General features: G+C 39.8%; 1 protein-coding gene across 5 annotated transcripts in view; it reads right to left on the bottom strand.

The window, feature by feature from the left end:
* tcf3b (transcription factor 3b) overlaps positions 1-20,082 on the bottom strand; it is a 52,948-nt gene extending 32,866 nt beyond the window's left edge. Inside the window, exons 1-3 of one of the 5 annotated variants that reach the window (XM_054788913.1) lie at positions 19,503-20,082; positions 13,042-13,138; positions 11,826-11,898 (exon numbers count right to left, since the gene is read on the bottom strand). In XM_054788913.1, coding sequence (XP_054644888.1) covers positions 11,826-11,898; positions 13,042-13,116 — 148 coding nt within the window. In that variant the 5' untranslated portion in view covers positions 13,117-13,138; positions 19,503-20,082. The remainder of the gene's footprint in view (positions 1-11,825; positions 11,899-13,041; positions 13,139-19,502) is intronic. The other 4 variants (XM_054788911.1, XM_054788912.1, XM_054788914.1 and 1 more) reach the window with 4 other exon arrangements.
* Between the last annotated feature and the right edge of the window lie 816 nt (positions 20,083-20,898).

The following is a 20,898-nucleotide window of genomic DNA, read 5'->3' as shown; positions in this document are numbered from 1 at the left end:
ATTGAGCCAGGATAACCAAGATATCCCGGCTTAATCCCTCATCCTAGTTTTGTACAATAGGCCCCATGTTTTTATTTCACAATCTCACTGGTTGAATTTTTGGCTAAAAAGTTACTGAATCGATTTAAAAGAATAGAATAGAATAGAACTTTGTCTGTTCTATAAAACAGAAATTTGTCTTCCAACACGGTTTATAAAAATTCACTCAATGAAGTACAATATAAAACACACAACAAAAACATAAGTCAAAAACAAAAAAAAAATACTACAATACAAGAATAACAGTGCTACCGGGCGCTGTTTAAGATGGTTACTGCAACTGGAATAAAGGATTTCTTGTAGATGGTTTTGCGGGCCAGTGCGGTTCTGTATCGTCTGCCTGACGGCAGCAGAGTGAAGGAGTGGTGCAGGGGGTGTGTGGCATCCTCAGTGATGAGAGTGGCTTTTCTCAGCACTGATCACCTATACAATTCACAGAGGGGAGTCTGAGGTGTTTGAGTGATTTTACTGGCCTGGTTTATGATTCTTGAGAGTTTTGTTTTATGTTTGAGTGTGAGAAAATTGTACCAGGAAGAGATTTTATATGTAAGAATGGATTCTATGAGTGAAGTGTACACAAGAGTTAAAATGCCTTTGCTAACATTAAAAGATCTCAGTTTTCTCAGGAGGTGGAGGCTTCTTGAAAGCAGAGTCTGCCTGGTGTCCAAAAGACAGGTTATTGTCTATATCTAAAAAAGTCACTGAATCGTATCGTTCTATATGAGACCATATCGTCCTTGAATCGTATTGGTAACCACAAATTGTGATACAAATCGAAACGTTATTAAAACTAATCTTTACACCCCTTCAGTTTACAGTATTTATTTTAGGAGTGTCCTGATTCGATCAGCAAAAAGACAACATTGGATTATATAAGCCTGTAACTCAAATCTCCGATATTGGGTACTCTGATACAAGCAGTCAGTTCCACACTCCGCCACACTGCGTCTATCTAGCAAGGACCGGCTAGAGCCTATGTGATCACAACAACAGTGTTTATTAGGGTGCTATCAAAGTAGCAGGAATGATGTCAACTGTGTGGCAGTAAAGACGCTTCAGATGAGTGCAAAACTTGTCATGCACAAGTGTCCCGTGGTGGCACAGAACTGGAAAGTTTAATACCACCAACCTCATCGTGAACATAAAAGCGGCATCACAAGGCAAACTCCCACGGGACAGCAGAAAGTCTTTAGATTTAAAAGGAAAACAGCAAGCACTGTCGGTGGTGAGTAATGTCGGATTTAAAGGCTTAATTGAGCATGTCAAACCTTGCTATATTATGCCTAGCTGCCACTACATTGACAATGAAACGATACACCACATGCATAAACAGGTGAGTTTTTCCTCATACCTACTGTTGCTGCTGCTTGTTCAGAGTAATATCACTTGATCAAGCCTTTTCTAACATTACACACTACAAAATAAGTCAGAAAAGTATGTATGATTCGTGCTTTTCTAATTTTCCACACTACAAAATAAAAGTATGCATGCTTTGTGTTGCTATCGGATCAATATCGATATTGAAGGCTGCAATATTGGAATCGGATCAGAAGTGACAAAGTTGTATCTGCACGCTAAATTATAATTTATTTTACCTTAACGTCACCTCTGGGTCAAACGCCTGTAAATATTCTCATTCATCCAGGTCAATGTAATCTCAGAGCACTGACTCAATCGAACTGTACTGTTCTGGTTGTCTCAGGAGATGTATTCCAAGACAACCTGAACAACTCTGGATCAAAGATTGCCAGGGCGCTCACAAAGAGGTACGAAGTTCAATGTTCCGTCATGGTGGGTTGACGTTAAAAGGAACTATCCAGAGCTTTCCATAATGTCATTGAAGTTGCATGACAAGTTGTTGCCATTCCCATCCAATTACAGTGTAAAATTAGTCCGTTTTAGACTGTACATCGGCACATGACAATAGTATTAGCTTACTATGAGGTCCGGAGCACACCTCTCTGTCAGAGGTTTGACAGAAACAAGTCACTCCGTAGTCCTATCAAAATTTTGCTGGCCGATAATGGTGCTACAATTTTTTTCATTAATTATTGTAATGAGGTGTAATACACATTTGAACCAAAATGGTACTCAAGTAAGGTGTACCTGTGTGAGCCACATTAGCTTGCCACAGAGGTTGCCTGTAGGTATGTAAATTTATGCCATATAACCGAACTTAACGGTTGCATTTCTTTTGCAATGTATCGAGTGTCACTGTGAGCATGCACCATTTTGCACTGTTTCGTTTATATTTACTTTACCGACCAAACGCCTCAGTAAGCGTTGACTGTCAGGACAAAGGCTGCCCGCTGCCCGAGACACCTCCATCAGTAGTTTTTTTTCCCCAGTTGAGAAAACTGTCCATGTCGGTCGTCGGTGTTCATGTGCTTACCTTGTTCATTCTGTTTAAAATAGAAATATACCCACACTGGGACTGTCGGCTGTGGTATTGGCCTCAGAAACCATGGCTTCAGTGCCTCTATTCACAGGGTATGCTGCCTCACGATGCTAACTGCTAACACTCTGTATCCGCTCACTAGTAGCGCCGCCTCCACAAAGAGGCTGAATGAGATGAGGGCTCACTCTCCGTTCATTTAACTATAGAACCAATGCGCACAGACAGATGCAGAGTAAATCCTCTTGTCATCCAGTCTGTAGCACAGAGAGATGAGCAGATGAAGCACACGCATACACACACGTCAATTTATCGAGGGTGTCAATTATCTGCCTGTTTTTTTTTTTTTTTTATTGTTTCATGAATCGATTTTCGTGACATGCCTAGGTCTATTGCTCCGTGAGCTGAAAAATGTTGGGGACCACTGAGGTACACGATATACCAAAACACATTTTTTTCACTCTTAAAACAGTCTCAAGCATTGCCTAAAAAAACTACAATCTATTAAAATAACAAATTAAAAATAAAAAAAGATTCTTCTTCCTACTCCTTGTCAGACATAAAGAGGAAAACAGAAATGTATTGCTACAGGTGTGTTGCTTTACAATAGACAGAAAACATGAAAAACATACTGTAGCTAGTTACGTGAGCAATTGCAAGGCCACATGTAAATTCCCCAAAGCTGTCGTCGTCTAAGGAAGTGAGCCGTTCACATCCCGAGTGTGTGTGTGTGTGTGTGTGTGTGTGTGTTGGGGCGGGGGGTAGAAGACATTGCCAGCAGCTGCAAAGGTGACAGAGGGGACGCCTTTCCACAAGTCACACGGCCTCTATTCCTCAAACATCCCAAATCTTCCTTGGTCAGGCCTCACCACTACTTAAAACACCCTCCCCTCACACACAAACGCATGCATGCATACACAGTCACTGGCTCTCAAGGAAGATAAAGACGCCTAATGCAATTAGCACCCCTCGGAGCACTTTTGTGTTAATGAATAGAAGTGGGCTGTTGGGCCATTGGGCTGCTTGCTGCCGTTCCCGCGCTGCTGGATCACTGAATACACAAGCCGCTTAAGTGACGTCACAGATGAACATTGTCCCTGTAATGGCGACTATTTCTATAACCCTCATAATCAACAACAGGAGCTGGCGACATGGATGGAATCTGTAATGTCATTCACACAGCACATCTAAATAAGTATTCTTGCTGTAAATGCAACAAACCATGCTATACTTCAGTCATCATTTCATGCTGTTATAACTAGAACCCGACCGATTTATCGGTGGGCCGGTTAATCGAGCAGATTATGATGCATCATCGTCATACACTGTGTGTCTCTCTCTGTGCTGCTCCCTGCCTGACTACCTGGGCCCTCCCTCTCACACAAAAGCACACAGCGAGGTGCAGCTTTTCCAGTCCCACTCACTCACTCGGCTGCAGTAGGAGACGACTGGAGAAACGACAAAAGAAACTGTTTTTTTTTTTTTTTACACCATGGTAAACTGTGACTTTGTAGAACAATATAACAATACACTATAGTGCCACACTGTCAGGGCCCCTCAAGGAGAACATTCTATTTTTTCCACAAAGTCTTAGAGAACGTATTCCAGCGTTTGTCGTGTAAGCTGCATCTCTGTGAGATAAAGACAGATGCAACTGTTAATCTACATGTCTACCATTATCTAAGACTATTATACAGCATTTTAAAATTGTGTAAATTATCTTTGTCAAATAGATGCAACTGTTACTCCACATGTCCACCATTATCTAATAAGACTATTACAGTGTGTTCCAATTTATTACGCAAATAGGATTTTAGTATCATAAACATAAAATGTTTTGTTATCCAATTAAATTCATGGATGGCATTGTGTCTTGGGGTTCTTTGGATTATTGATATCAATCTCAGACAACTGTCATAATTAGTTTGCCAGTTGAGCCCAATTTAAAAAAAAAAAACATGATGTTCCACATTAAGCATGCCACAGACTTCAAACAATATGAAAAAGAAAAAGGTTCTGACAAAAAGCATCAAATATTGTAATCCCTTAGATACGGCATGAAAACATTCAATAATTCACAAAAACGTTCGTACGGTGAAGAAATTTGTGGCTGATTCAGATGACAGCCGGGTTTGTGCTGATAAAGGCATAATGAGAAAGGTTTCTGTCAGACAAATGGATGTTCAATGTTCAAATGTTAGTGATTGAAATAGCGTTTGCTTTCAGTAAATATGGTGCAAATTCAACAAGACCATTTTCGGGTCTTACCCGTGAAATACTTTGAAACTCTTGTGCATAATGTGGAACAGTGCATTTTAAGTTTATTTTTGAAAAAAAAATACTTTTATCATTAGGAGGTTTGTTCAATAACATTCAAATTGTACTCTAATTGTACTCTTTTTAAAGTATTATTTGCATAATAACTTGGAACAGTGTAGACAGCGTTTTAACGTCGTGCAAGTTGCATCTCTGGGCGATAAACAGAGATGCAACTGTTAATCCACATGTCCACCATTATCTAATGTCAGACTATTATATAGCACAGCATAAAGTGAAATAAAGATATATGCAACTGTTAACCCTTTAAGCGCCAAAGTCGCAAAATTGCAACAAGCAACATTGCTGAATTTAACAAGCCATAGCCGCAAATGTGGTGCCTCATGTAGTTACTACTTAACACCAGGAGATGACGGACAAATGTAACTTCAATCTGAGCAACATTTATGGGCATGTTTCTATGCCAAGTTTAGGAGTTTATACAGTTTGAACCCGATGTGCGTGGCGGCAGCGAGTCCGCTTGCCATGACTGTCCACAAGAAGCATATTGGAGCCGATGCTTTGCTTCACCGTGTTCAGGGTGGCAGGAGGGGACGTGGTGGGTATAGCACGGGTGGTCAAAACACCGCTAATGTTGAGTGGGGTAGCGGGAATGTATAAAACCGCGGAAATCACGGCAGACGCGGTAGAACCCGCTGTGGTGTTCAAGATCCCGCTGTAAACAACGATGATGATGGTTGGGTTTGCTTGAGAGATGAGGAAGAGCATCACAAGTGCATCAGACATTTTGATGAGCCTGTTGGGTATCAAGGAGACAGGGATCTGACAAATTCTGAGGTTGGTGATGTCATAATATGCAAATTAGATAAGTGAATTTACTCCCATCACAAACTTTGGGTCATGCTAATTTACAGTATACCTGTATCTCTAACCATTTTCAAACTTTTGAAATCGTAATGTCAAAACTGAATATTTTATTTTAAAATCTCCGGCGCCAAAAAGGGCTAACTCTCATTAACTCATTCAATACCAAAGACATATTTATACGTTTTTGTAAACCCCAACGCCCAATCCCAAAAACACATTTATACATCTTTTACGTTTTTTGCGCAAGAGGCAAAAAGAGGTGTTGATGCAACTGCACACTAATTGATGTCATTTTAAAAGCAATTTTAAGCCATAAAAATGGCCATAAGGTGGCAGAAGTGCATTTGATAAGAACTCAGCATGTGAATTTGAATGGAAAAAAAAAATCATACAATTACATGAGAGCAAGGAGGAAGCGTAAGAATGTGGAGGAGTGTAGCATGCAGAAGGTTACGCATTGTAGGGAAATTTGCGAGCACGAACATCCGTGCACACACATACAGTTCAGTTCAGTTCTAAATGTGAAACTGTAAATAGTTCATGGTAAATAAATAGTTATTTTGATGTAAACCAACTCTTTTTTCGGTGTTGTTTATGTTGTGGTATAGTTGTTAGATATTTGAGCTGTCACAAAAGCAAAAAATGTGTGTCAAAGTGAAAGTTATGATTGAAATGTATGTTTCACAAAAAGCTGATTCTCTCTTTTTTAGTCAGGAACTGATATTTTTCTGAGACTTGCCTATGTTCTACTGCTGATTACTAAAAAACGGAAAAAGATAGCAAAACATTTTTTCTGATGAAAGACGGAGTCTAGTCTTTCTTTTGGTAGGTTCCACATGTATATATCCAAAGAACACAATATTCTGTGGGCCTTGAAAGGTCAGTCGAAATAGTCTAAAATGGCCAGCACTGAAGGGGCTGGTCTTTTGAAAAATGGCTGGAATTGAATGAGTTAATCAAAGACTAGCCCACAGCACTCCACTTCATACTTCCATGCAGCATGTACAGAAAATAATTTTGAAAATGTTGCAAGTAATATATTTAGTTTTAATTTTATTAGGGCTGATAAAAATATTTAATCAGATTAATTAAAATTTTGTAAATAATCATGATTAATCACCATTACCAGCTATGTCTGAAATATGCCAATTTTTACTGTATTTAATTAACAAAGATAAATGACAGGACAGGATTTTATATATATATATATATATATATATTAATAGCTCCAAATGAACCGAATGTCAAGCTAAAAGATACCGCACAAAGACATAATGTAATTGAAGATACATTAACTTGTTTTCAGTGTATTTTCCAGCATACTTAAATGTAGCAAATTGTACATCCCAATTAAGAGTTAAGAAGTGAGTACCTCTTTGGAGATTAATAATAAAGTATCTGTTTTTCTTTATCTTCCTGTTTATTCACACACACACACACACACACACACACACACACACACACACAAAGCCGTTTTTGTGACGTTTGGAGTGTTCCTGAATGCATCTTGTGTTCTTGTAATGAGGAAATGTCGTTCCCAAGATGAATGGACTAGAGATGTATGTGAGTTGGAGATATATACATTATATAGTAAAACATTTTTCAAGTAATTAAATAAGTTACTGCCGTTAATGCAATATTTTTGACAGACGTAAATTTTATATATTACATGTCTTGAAAGCAGCTACATTGTTATATAAAATATAGTTTAGTCCCTTGTATTAAAGGAAAACTGCACTTTTTTTGGAATTTTGCCCATCATCCACAATCCTTATGTGAGCCATGAACACATGCTTCACTTTTCTGTGTTCTAAAGATATAAAATAGCTAAACACCTATTTCACCTATAAAGCCTTCTGAAAATAAACTCCAAAATGCATCAACAACACTCAATTTACATATGTGAAGTACATATTAACCAAGCTACAGCGACATTGTTATTATTAGCATTGTTACGCTCGTCGAACTACGTTACTGTCGCACTGACACTTCACCAGGCCACACCGGCTAGCAACTAGCTTCACTACACACTTAGTGCATCAGCGCCACGCTGTCAATGCCTCAGACCACTACCAAACGGTAACACTACAAATTGGAGCTGCTGCTATTGCTGTGTTTTTATTTTTGAGTTTGGAAAAATTCATGCTAGGTGTAGGCGTTCGTTTCCATGTTGAAATCAATGCACCCAGGAAGGAAGTTCCGGTAATGCTTAAAAGGACCAAAATATGACAAAATACTGTACGCTTTACATGTTATCATGAATGTACCTGTTACTACATGGTCACAGCATGTACATAAAACCATAAAACCTTGTTGGAGGTTTTTTAATTGTGGTCTTTGTAGGCAGCATCAGTGTCCCATTACATGCAGTAACGAGCTGTCTGTGTGTGTTCATGTCTCATAAGGATTGTGGATATGATGGGCAAGATTTAAAAAAAAGTGCAGGTTTCCTTTAAGTCTGGTAACGTGATGCATGTTTTCATTATTTTTAGTCAACTTTTCCATTTTTTATGTTTGTTTCAGCATTTGTTTTTGAGCTGTTTGCAAATACTGGCTGCAGATAAATGACAAACACCTCACATTAGCCTATGTATTATCACTTTCAGCTGAATGGATCTTGTTTTTATTTTTATTTTTAAATGGCCTATAGTATCAAATTCTATGCCAATTACCAAAATGCACTAAATGTAAATATTTTCATTTCACAGGCAGAGGGGAAGAGTAAGGTGTGGAGCCACTTCACAAAAGACTGAACAGGCGTTACATTAGATGCAACAGCTGCAGTGCGCAAGTCAGCCAGGGCTCCAGCAAAGCAAAGAACATTACACATTTGTGGCAACACCTAAAAGTAAATCACTAAGAGGTATGTCCTGGTGACAGTGTTACTCATTAAACTTCCCGATTTTTTAATTTAGTAGTCTTCTGCTTCTTTGTGTTGAATCATATTTTGGGTATTATAAGAATGTACAGTATGTTTATGTACAGTATATATCCTGTGTATGTCAATGCTCTTTCATATATCATCCGATATATCTGATATCGGCTTTTTTCAGCCCCCAATATTGGTCTCGGCCTCAAAAACCCCATATTAGTTGAGCTCTTGTTATAACCTTTCAGGGTTTCCCCTAGGATTTTTTTAAACTGTGGTGGTGGCTTGCACGGGAAGGCGGACTGCCGCCACTGTGTCGTGCCGTTGCTGCATCTGCTTTTTTTTTTTATGACAAACAATTTATTCTGACTTATTTATTTATTTAACTTTTTCCAACAACCAGCAGAACATGAGCAGAGAACATTGGAAAAACCGTTAATCTCTGTTTTTATGGCAAAGCGGCTGAGAGCACTTTAGGTGAGAGTCTAAAATGTCGAGCCTCCGTGTGCTACCTGACCTATTTCATCCAATAGTACTATGTGCCTAGTACAAAAGTAAAAAATTGGTAGTATTTGACCCAAACCTAAATTGAATTTGATGCCTGTTTTAGAGTAATATGAATACGAATACATGGGAAATTAATTGTTCAATAATATATTTTTAGTTCAAAATAACCCAATTAAATAAATTTAATATTTTGTTATTCAAATCTGTCCTGAACCAACAGTATAAATTCAGAGTCCAGGGTTATGATAGCACAGGTGTATCCAACTTGCACTTTATTTACAGGGCACATCTCCACTTAGTGTGCTGATTTGTCATTAAAAATGATATGTTCATTCATCCCAAATAAATCACAGCTGTCTGGTATTCATGTACATGTTGTAGCACATACTGTACACACAAAAACAGTCTCAGATCGGCAACCAACAATTTACTGTCATGTTTCCATTATAGGTTATACATTAAATAATCGTTAACATGAGGAGCTAATCTTTGCCAAATTGCTATCACTAGCTGACATCAAATATAACTAATGAGCGTGCGGTTGTCACACAGCGTGTGCCTTACCTACTCAATGTAGGAAGAGGGCGGCATACTGTCAATTCTGGCGCCCTCTAAGCGGCTGGGGAACCCGCTGCATTCAGTCCCTAGCCATAAGTCACTGACCATTTGTCTGATGATTATAAAACTGAGGATATCTGTATTGCATTTATGATATATGATACTATGTACTACCAGGCATTTTGAGCACAACCTGGTGGGAGCCCCACAAATGTACAAATCGTGTAACAGTTGTGTAAAAAGAAAAATTAGGACACCTCATTTCTGTTTCTTTCTACAGACATTCAATATTTCCTTGTGTGGAATTTGCAGCAATAAGCATTTAAACTATACTGTGTTGTACAAATCTTCAAAAGCTAAAAATGTGACCGCTTGAAGTATCCCATTAAAATGGGTGTCAATGACCAAGGGCCACACTTTGGGAGTAGAGAAGGAGGAGGGTGGAAGGAATTAACTCCTCACTGCTTAGTAATTGCCTGCAGTAATAGAAACAAACAGAATCCTGCCTTCCACGGGCTGATCCCTCTATTCAACAAGCTCCTTCTTCTACTCGCTGCATGCTGGGCTAGTTTAAGAGCTTGCGAGCTGGGGGTGAGGCACATTGTCTCAGACTCAAGCCATTTCCTGCAGATCAGTGGGGGAGGAGTGTTTTACACTTCAGGGTGGTGGTGGGGGAGTTGTTTCAAGTCTATAAGCCCCCTTTTTTGCCTTTGTTCCTCTGTGGCCAAGTTGTCACTCTCGGGAAGACTGGGGAGTGTGACTGGATTTCACACGGCAGGTTAGCAGGGTGACAGAGGATGGAAAAGTTACACGTTCCTATGTGGATGGAATTTTTTTTTTTGGTTGGTTAAAAAAAAAAATTGCGTCCACACTGTGCCGGATTAGTAAATACAGTAGTTGCATCCAGGCGGGAACGGATCACTGAGTGAAAACGATGTAATATACAAGGCACACCTACATGTGGCACAGTAAACAGACATGCAGACGGAACCACTTGACGGGCTAAACTATAGAAGAAAAAAGAACACATGCACATAAGTCCGTCGTCTTCTGGTTTCCAAGGCTCATCTAGACTTACGACAAAGTGGAATTACTTTGAGTAATTTTAGAGAAAAAGACAACAAAGAGCATGTCGACTGGGGTGAGTCATGCCCGTTGAAATATTCAGATATTATGTTGGCTTGTCGTCAAAGTTCACTTCTGGTCACGTGACGGTGATGGGGTGGCGACGGACCGGTGATATCGTTTCTGAAAAACAGCGGTTCGGCCATCTATATGCAAACGACAAGCCGGCATTTTTTTTATTTTCACACTCTGGAAGCAGTTTTCAAAAAGATGAGGCTGAAACGATAAAATACTCTAAATACTACCGTTTTGACCTGAAAATGTTTCCGTGTGGATAGCCCCCAAGTAATAACATTCATGAAGAGAAACAAAAGTGTGCTGAAAGTCTTCAAGCGCTTATAGAGGTTAACAGACCATTCGTTCACACTTTAAGAATAGAGTATAGTACGGACTATCCAAATGATCGGACAGATGTTTGAGCATAACTCATGTTTACATACATAACATTTTCATGTGTAAATGCAAGGTAGTGTCGCGCTTTCAAGACATTTGAAGGTCAGTGAGATGTACAAGATCAGCGGATACTTTCTATTAACTGCCAAAAACTATACAACAAACCCCAAAATAAAGGCCAAGACACCACTATTAGCGAACACAGACTATCGAGTAAACCTAATATAATTTTTGATCATATTCAAACTTAAAAAGCTGTAAGCACTACAATCAAATGCGCTATTTTTTAAATGAAACAATGAGAGGCAGAGAGGGCTTTCAATATTAGTGCAGACCTGCCAACATGTATGAATTTATCACACTCAGCATGCAATTTGACTCAAATACACTTATATGGTTCATGGCTCTCCATTTTGTTGCATTTGGCTGGTTTCAGTTTCGTATTCAGTCTGTACAATACAGATAAATAAATTAATATTACCAGTTTGTCAACAGTATTTCAAAATTGGGTTGGGGGGGGGGGAATAATCGAGAACCACTGAATTAAACAATCAAGTTTCAATAGTAAGGTCAGCTTATACAAATATATATTGAATGCCATTGAATATATGATAATTTCATTAAAAGTAGACAAATAGTCAAGAACTGTTGAAACACAAAAATATCTAAATAAAACTGTGACCCATGTTCTGTGCAAACTTTTTGTAGTGGAACCCAGACAAATGAATGAATTACCAAGGTTAAAACTACGTACAACTGCAATAGTGTGTGTGTGTTCAATGTGAAGCTTCTTACCGGAGCCGCTGAACTGACTGCTAGCGAGGGTCATTGTTCTGTTCTTGCCGTTGGCTACTGGAGGCGCGAACATCTGCAGGACGACAAAAGGGGAACGACAAAGTTAACTAACAAAAGCAAAAAGAAGGCACACTTCACACATCCTATTTCCACTAATAACCACATGCACTTGTCACTCAGCTCATGGATGTTTCAAGGACTTCGGGGCGCTACGTGTCAGTCTGGAGCATATTCAGAGTGCTATTTCTAGCTCGCAGCAAAGACCTGAAATCGTTTAATACAGCTATTTTTGTTTTGTCATTACCTACATGACATAAACCAAACTCTTTTGCACTATAAATCAGAGCGCAAGCTGGCGTAACAGCATACAGGATCAACGCAAACCATTTTGATTTCTCTAGGTCTCATAACAGCAATCTGAGTTCCGCTTTCTTCCGTGTCCAAACTTTGTGATGGCTCTCAAGTTGGCGGGGGGGGGGGCTTGTTTGTACAACCTCCCGATGGTTTCTCACCCAATTATCAATGTCGTATTTTTAGTAGACAGGAACATCTGCTGTTACAAATTGGCAGTCGATCAATCTGAGCATTCTGATCGCAAATTCCACTGTTTAATGAGATCCTCCCTTTGGGGGAGTGCTCCTCATTTTTTCTCAGAAGTGGACTGTGAGACGAAAAAGGGGAGATCCTTGAATAACCTGTGTACGCAAAAGGCATTTCCAAAGCAACAGCAATGACAAAAAGATAGTGGCAGACTGTCACAACATATCAGGAGTTAATACTGATCAACTGCACTAGTAAGGGAAACAATTTGGAACTACTCAGAAGCTGTCATTGAGTCTGCCTGCAATTAGATTATCTGGAGAGGGTGGAGCAAAGCTAAATTAAGACTTGCAACAAAACAAAACTCCAAAAATAAAAAGGTAGTCCACTTTGTAGATTGTCTCAGGAAAACATCTCAAAGTTTTTGAGAATCTCATGTAAGGAGGACAAAAGCTAATGTTTTGTTTCACCAAAAACTCTTGCGACACCTTTGGTGATGTTCGTTTGCTATGCTAGCAACACGGAGGAATCTCCATACTCTCAAGGAAAATAAAAGATATTCAAACCAAAAAAAACGCTCATTCTATCGCAGAGACCTCCATCTCCCGTCTATGCCACCCCTCTCTTAACCAAATGCCACCCCCTTATAGGAAAGACTGCACTCCCGCTCTCTTACCGCGCTGAAATCCAGGAGGTCGCTGAGTTCCTTGTCAGTTCCCACTGCAGCCATTCTTTGCTGCTGCTCGTTCATAACCTTCAGTCTCTAACAAACCCTACGAGAGAGATTTGTACATACAGGACTTTAATAATAGTAGTAATAGTGATAATGATGGCACTCACAAGCACATGTGACATAGCTTAGCATAGTAAAACAAAAAACATTGAGAATGTCAATGCATGATGCTTTCCTTACTAAAAACAGAGCAACTATTACTAACCTGTAACTTATTACACACCCACATGATACCAAAGCTGTTTATCTTGTATGACAAACAACCTTTATTATTGCCAATCCAGGCACTCCTAATTTAAAATACAAGGTGTTGCTATGCATTTTAACAGTCTTGTTTTATTTAGTATTATTTACATTTTTTCTCTGGACTACCATGATGTACTACCATCAAAAACAAGAATATTCAGCTTTTCCCCCACCAAACAATTACAGTTTAACCACAAAAAGTTAAATGCCCCGAAAGTCATACTATTTGGAAAACTAATTTTGTGATGCAAGCATCGTAAAAGCACCAATGATGGCAAAAAGGAGAAATATGACAACCACCACAGAACCTGAAATGCGATGTAACTATAGCCCAGCAAGACAAGTGGTATCCATGACGCCTGTCCTGGCTGCTCAGCACAATGTGGCTACAACAATAAGCTGTCAAAGCCTGTGTCCTGGTAGTTAAGTAGCGCAACGCAAAGTTGGCCATTCTATACACTACAAATGGGAGATAGAAACAATATAAAATAGCAACGATGTAAACTTGGCCTACGATAGATTTCAATTCTATTGCGATAATGCAACCTAACAGTGTCCTGCAACACTGACAGCGACAGACTACGACACGTCAATGTAACGTAGCGCTGTAGCTTGCGTGCCTATAGTATGTGTGGAGCCGCTTCTCGAAGTTACTTATCCTCGCCTCCATGGCGGCAAATAAATGGCATTTCTTGCAAGTGTCACTATCACTAAAAGAGGCCAAGTAATAGCTAAGCTAGGACAGAAGCCATGCTACTGTAACTGCTAAGCTAGTTTGAATGTAAAGTGGTGACAACAGAAAAATAAAGTACTTAGTACACATTAGTCCATGTCTAGATGAATACATGTTACAGCGGAGAGTAACCAGCTATGAACAGGAAATTAGTAAGAATCTGGAGAGAGAATAATACTACAACCACACAGAGCAACTACACTGAGCGTACACGTCCGAAAACCGGAAATGACATAACAGACGTCAGCAGACAAAGAAAGAGATTTTGTCATCTGTCACATTTTGATATGCTTCTACTACTATATATATATATATATATATATATATATATATATATATATATATATATATATATATATATATATATATATATATATATATATATATATATATATATATATATATATGTATGTATATATATATATATATATATATATATATATATATATATATATATATATATATATATATAAGCAAAGCTTATTTAATCCTACCCCTCATCAGTTTCACATCAGTTGCAATACATTTATTCACCTCTTGTTCTTCCAAGTGTACTTTGTAGGTCTACATGACAATGTAGTGCAATCATAGCCAAGGTTTTTACTTACTAAAAGGAAGCTAGAGGCTTAATAATAACTGATAGAATATATCCACCACCCACAGAACAAAGCTGTGCTAGTAATGTCTTACGCTTGTTTTTTATATTTTACTTTTTATGCGGCAGAGTGTCATTACAGTTTTAGTTCATCAGGAAGTGACGGGAAGTGACGGTGGGCGTCCCAAGCAGGAGAGCTAGCCTCAGTGCTAGCTGTGAGTTTCGAGAGAGTTGGTAAATGTGTTTATGTTGGCGTGGATGTAAAGTCCTGCAGTGTTCTCCGCTGTTAATAAAGCCATTAAAGTGCATCGGCGACGTGATTCTCTCCTTCCCCACAACAAGCGGCATTACAGTATTGACCAGTGCAAACCAGGAAATAAATGGTGTCATTTCTTACAGGCATTGGCTGGACAGCTATGTAGTGGGGCTTGTTTAACCTTTGCCTTGTGGGCAAGCAGGAAGGAGAGACGATGCTGAGAGATGTGTGTGTGTTCTGAGCTGCTGTCTGGTGGCCGCGTTCAGTAAATGAAGTTAGCAGAAGCAACAGGAGAAGTTTCCTTCTTTGCTTCAGAGCTGAATAACACTGACAAGTTAACAGACTAGTAGCGAACGGAAAAGAAGACGGCTTTGTTTGTGTCGAATACAGAAGATGAGGACTTTGATGGATTTGTGGATGAGGATTGATGAAAAATAACGTGAGTACATTCTAAAATACTTCAATTAAGTACAACCCAACTCAGTTTTGCTCCCGCTGCCGCATGCATGCTAGCGTTTTTTTTTTTTTTTTTTTTTTTTAATAATTGTAGCGTGGGAGCACGTCCTGTTCCTAGCCTAATTTGCGGTAATGTTTTGGTGCAAATGCTCTTAAAGTTACATGTTTGACCAGGAAATAGCAAGCTCAAAAGAAGACGGCTTTTTTATGTGGAACAACTGACAGTTTGTGTCGATCTTGTGAATGATTGTGACTGAGCTAGGACTCAGTAATTAAAGTCTACACACGACGGCTTCATTGATTGAAAAACGAAACTTTTTCGTGCATGAAGCTTCTACTTCAGTCGGTAATTTGGCCGCTATATGCAGTCAGATATTGACCAAGGGAGACAAAATGGGTGGCCGCTGGACACGTTGGACAGGTGACTGCTATACACAGGGTCTAACATGTAAATTTGCTGCGGGGGATTTTTCAGTGGCCGCTATAGGCAGGTGGCCGTTCTATAAAGGTGGCCGCTAAGACAGGTTTGACTGTATGTGTATATACAGTATATATTTATCTCGTGTAGGGGTGTTACGAGACACTCAGTTCACGAGATGAGCCGAAAAACAAGATTAATGTACGAGAATAAGACGAGATTTTAACATTGCTATTAAGAGAATGTGCTTAGAGACTTAAACCGATGCAGAGTGAATCCTCTTCCTGCCTTTTTAGAGGCGAGAAACAAGGAAAACATACACACATGCACATGACAGTATATTGAGGCCAGCAAAACTATCAAGTTTATTTTCACTTATTGTTTGATTAATTACTTTATTATAGTCTCTGACGCTGTGCCCACGAGACATTTTTTTCTGAAAGAGAAATTTTGTCACGTTTTAATTAGGGATGAGCCGGATACTCGTCTAAAACGAGTATCCGTTACGGATAATGCATTTTTGCCAAGTACGAGCATTAAACGAGTACAGCTCGTCATTATCCGGAATCGTGATGAAGGAAAATCCTCATTGGGTAACTACTTACGTATTCACCCTTGACGCTCTGTGATTGGCCAGTCACACACAGTGACCGCCCTTCCCTAGACAGAGTTGCTACAGCCAGAGAAAAGAGCCATGCCTCTCACTCACAGATACAATGCAGACAGTGACTCTCTGCTTGCTTGGTTCGACTCCAGCTCACGTTCTCTATTTAGCTCTGTTTCGGTTTGTATGATATTTAAAGTTAGTTGGTAGACTTGTGATTCGCTACCTACGCGGTGCATTTGACAAGACAGCTGAAAACGGCTCGTGTTGCATTGGTCACTGCCTCCACTCCGGATGTTTTTTTAAAGGTTTTTCCTCAGCTCGTATTTAAAGTTACTTGGTAAACTTGTTTCGTTACATACACGGTGCATTCGACAAGACATAGCAGTAAACGGCTCGTGTTGCGTCGGTCACTGCGGTTTCTTTTTCTCGTCTGCTTGCTTCTAAATTGGGTGGTGATATAAAGTCAGTTGGAAAACTTTGCTCGTAGTACTGAACGCAGTGCTTTTGTGAAAACTACAGTGAACAAGGCTGACCTGTTTGCCATCAATGGATGTTTGCATGAATCACCAACTTCACACAGATCATCAAAAAAAGAATTCAATAAAAAAAAAAGTTTTACCGATCACTTCCACACATACACAGTACACATATAGCTGAATAATAAACAATAAATACAGCAACCTCTGATCAATCCATGTCAATTTCAAAGTTAATATAATGTATGGATTTAAGCCCCACCCATTTCCTGTTAAACTACGCCCATTTCTGGCTCGTGCTCTGCCCACTCCAAGTACAGCTATGGATACAGATAATTTAGATGGGTGAACCGATAAAAGATAGTGTACTCGCTCATCCCTAGTTTTAATCTTGTGAGATCTTATGACACAAGATGTTGTAACACCCCTAATATCGTGATATATCATTATCACAATTTGTAATATATATTGCAATATGGATTTTTAGGCTATCGCTCATCCTTACTGTACACGTGTGCTGTGCCGAGACTACTCAGTACAAGCCAAATAAAAGGAGCACAATGTAGCGAAGTGCATCTTGCATCTCTAGTAAATAAGTTAACTCATTTCCTCATGCATGTATGACAGCTATATGGTTACTTAAAGCATTGTCTGTGCAGTTAATGGTTGTGTGATGGCAACAGTTTAACCCTGGAAGTGATTATTTCTATTTCAGTGGTTCCTATATTATTGAAATTGGAACAAATCAGGGATTTGTTTTGGTCTTATTCCAACTAATGGAATGATTCTGTTTTGTCATCATAGAGCGCTGATGAAAACGCTGCCTTTTGTCAAAAATTTCAAAAGCCGTCCCCGCTTCTTTTTCTCCCTTCCCACAACTCTCTGGCAAACAGCACAGCCATATGTCGATCAAAAAGCACATGAAAAGCAACATAATACATTTACAATTACAGGCGTAATTGGGACCATTGTTAGCCCAAGGAAATAGGGGCGAAAGGCAGAGCTAATGACTGTATGCAAACACACCATTACCAAATTACCATATGTCAACGCAGAAAAGAAGCTTGTCAAACGACACCGTCGAGCCTGCTGATTGCTGGATTTTGTTTTTGTATTACGACTCGGAGGCCAGCGGCCCTGCGAGTGTGTGAGACTAGCGGGGGGGTACACAGCAGTAATATAAAGGCACTCGAACACCAACAGGTGGTGTGGTTTTACAGCCCCTTTTGTAACGTAGCACTAGCATGAAGTGATAGTATGAAAACAACAACACAGAGAGGATGATGTGGGTAATGCGGTGTAAAATCAGCACAGAAATAAATAAAAAAATCCACACACAAAAGTATATCATATATGACCAGAACAAGTGGAACTCAGGCCAGGCGGAACTCATTTAACCTTGAAATGAGAGGGGGAAGGAAATTGGAAATTACCACACACAAATTGATCCGCATGTAAACAGGCTTAGGGGCATTGCCATGTCATTACCTGTCCCAAACTTTTGGTTAAGACAATATGCAAAGCAGGCTTCTCAAACGTTACCCAAGCACTGAGCACATGGAAAGATGAAGAGGAGGGGGGCTTTAACAAAATGGCATCTTGGGCCTACTAGTGGATCAATATTTGAAGCAAGCAGACGGGTGGAGGGGGTCTTGTCACCCCCACACACACAAGGCAAAGAAGCCAGGTCACAAAGACACAGTCAACACAAGTAGAACTTGGACGGTTCTTAAATATTAATAACGGGCTTATTTAATGTTAAGCTGTTATAACATGGAAACACATCACACGTATAAGTACATGAGCAAAACACTCTGGGGCCCGAAATGCATATAATGCTAACTTTGAAGAAGATTTCTTTTCAAATAATTGACAACAAGCATCCAAGAAGACAATCAACCCAAGCAAGTCATAACTGTTCATACAATGAAATAAGCTCTGCTTCTTCCTGCTCCTTTTCAGACATGTTGAATTGCATATGTAATAATGTAAGTTTGTTAAGTATGTTCGAAACAAACTGCTAGCATTCACATGTTTGTAGGACAAACTAACAAAACTAAAAACCAAGAGGGGAGCAAAAAAGATGGCGACCCATGCAAACTTTACAATATTGGGGTTCAACTCGCAATAAGGTGGGGGAGTTAGGAAGACGGTGGGGGTGGGAGGTAGAGAGGAATTTCCTGCCAAATGTGCAATAAAATTAAAAGTCTCGCTGGAGGAAGAAGTGTTTAAAAATTAAAAAAGGGGGAGCTTGTGGAAAGTTTGTGTTTAAAATGGGGGAAGAATACTACCCAACAACTGCGGAGAATACTAGGCCCAACAACAAAGTTCAGCTAAACAGACTCGCTAACATTGTTTGTATTTCTGAAAATGCTAACTAGCAAAAGACACACGGTGGAACAGCACATGAAGGTTGTATAGATGTGAAATAGGTCATTTGTACAACAATGATGTGTGGAAGCGACGAAGTAGCACAAGATGAAGCTTGCTAATGTCCAAGCACACAAAAACTAACAACCCCTCCTCGATTTACAGCTCGCATTCCCCCCCAAAACTTTTCGAAAACGGGTGTCAATGAAACCTGTTGAATTTCTTTATGGCGAATTTAAGTATTTACCTCTCCTCTGTGAGTGTGTGGTTATCCGACAGCGGTGAAGAAAACGCTGCGAAGGGGGGTAAAAAAAAACATAAAAGTTGAGAAGAATTTCAGCTCATGAGTAGACGCATTGGAGCGCCGTGGACGTCTTTCCCCCCCACTCTCTTTGTCCCGGGAAGCTCGCTTTCTTCAACTACCCGCGTCCACCACTGTTTGCTCCAGTGTATCGAGTCTGCGTGCAAACAAATCTATCCTACTCGCTAATCTCGCAGCGTCTTCCTCTCCTGTTTTTTGTTGTTACAAGTGAGATGATTTCATTCTTCTCGTAGACATCTTCACCTCCTCCGTCCACATTGTCAGACGCAACAACGTATCCCTCCGCGCGCAAGAGTGAGTAAGGGCCTCAAACACCAGCGGTGTCCGATTTCAAACGCCTTTGAGGGACTTGCCTCTTTTGCCCGCGATGGACCTCAATCGTTGGCGTCGTCTGAAGAAAAGCGACAACTGTTTAAAAATGGAGATCTATGTCCAACATGGCGCTGGAGGGAATCATCAAAAACCGCGAGAGTACTACGCGCACTAGGTCGCGCTGCGGAAGGCTATGGTAAGAAAGTTACCTGCGATTACACAGCAGCAGCTTCGACTAGATGGCACGATAAATGCAAGAGGTTCCGCCAATTAGAAGGCGGTTTTGGTTGATTGACAGAGCTCTCGACTAATCGATAGTTGAAAACACGGCTTTTTGTGTATGACCCGCCTTCTCGCTGACGCTTACTTTCCCTGTGTGGGGGCTGGCCGAAGGGGCTGCAACGTGCCCGCTGACATCATTTTAATTTATAGGTTCATGTCCTCAGTCGGCTCTTTCTTTTAACCAAGCCACAGCAAATTACCATATGTTGTTGTTACTTTAAATTGTGTTTTATAAAAACGTGATGCTATATATGTCTTATGTGTATAAATACGTTACATAACATACGTTACATTTCTGAACCTTGAACGGGCTTTGCTTGTGATCATGTTGTTTAACACCAGAAACTGCGCCATCTTCGTTTATTTAACCAAAAAAAGAAGTGCTATTATAAATTCCAAGTATGGATTTTTCTTATTATTCAAAACGCAAATCAAAAGAAATAAACCATGTGTCACAAGTGACTTCTGTTCTCTATGCGATTGGTCTGAGAACCATAAAACCAACGCATCGCTGCTAACTGGCTGCTTCCTAGCTGAGGCTCCAAGAGGATCACATCCTGGCAACATTTTTAAGCAACATTTACAAGAAAAACACCTCAAAACAGTGAGGCATTAATCGATGCAAGAACAAATCAGCTCTTGGGTGACTCTTAAAAAAAAAAAGAGTCCAGTACCGCCCACCCCCCCAACTCCATTGACGTTGACCTACCTGGCTGCACAACACCCG

Source organism: Dunckerocampus dactyliophorus, chromosome 10 (genome assembly GCF_027744805.1).
Source record: "Dunckerocampus dactyliophorus isolate RoL2022-P2 chromosome 10, RoL_Ddac_1.1, whole genome shotgun sequence".
In the NCBI taxonomy this organism is placed as follows: Eukaryota; Metazoa; Chordata; class Actinopteri; order Syngnathiformes; family Syngnathidae; genus Dunckerocampus; species Dunckerocampus dactyliophorus.
Note: the sequence above shows the minus strand (reverse complement) of the source record. Positions and strands in the feature narration are given on the sequence as shown.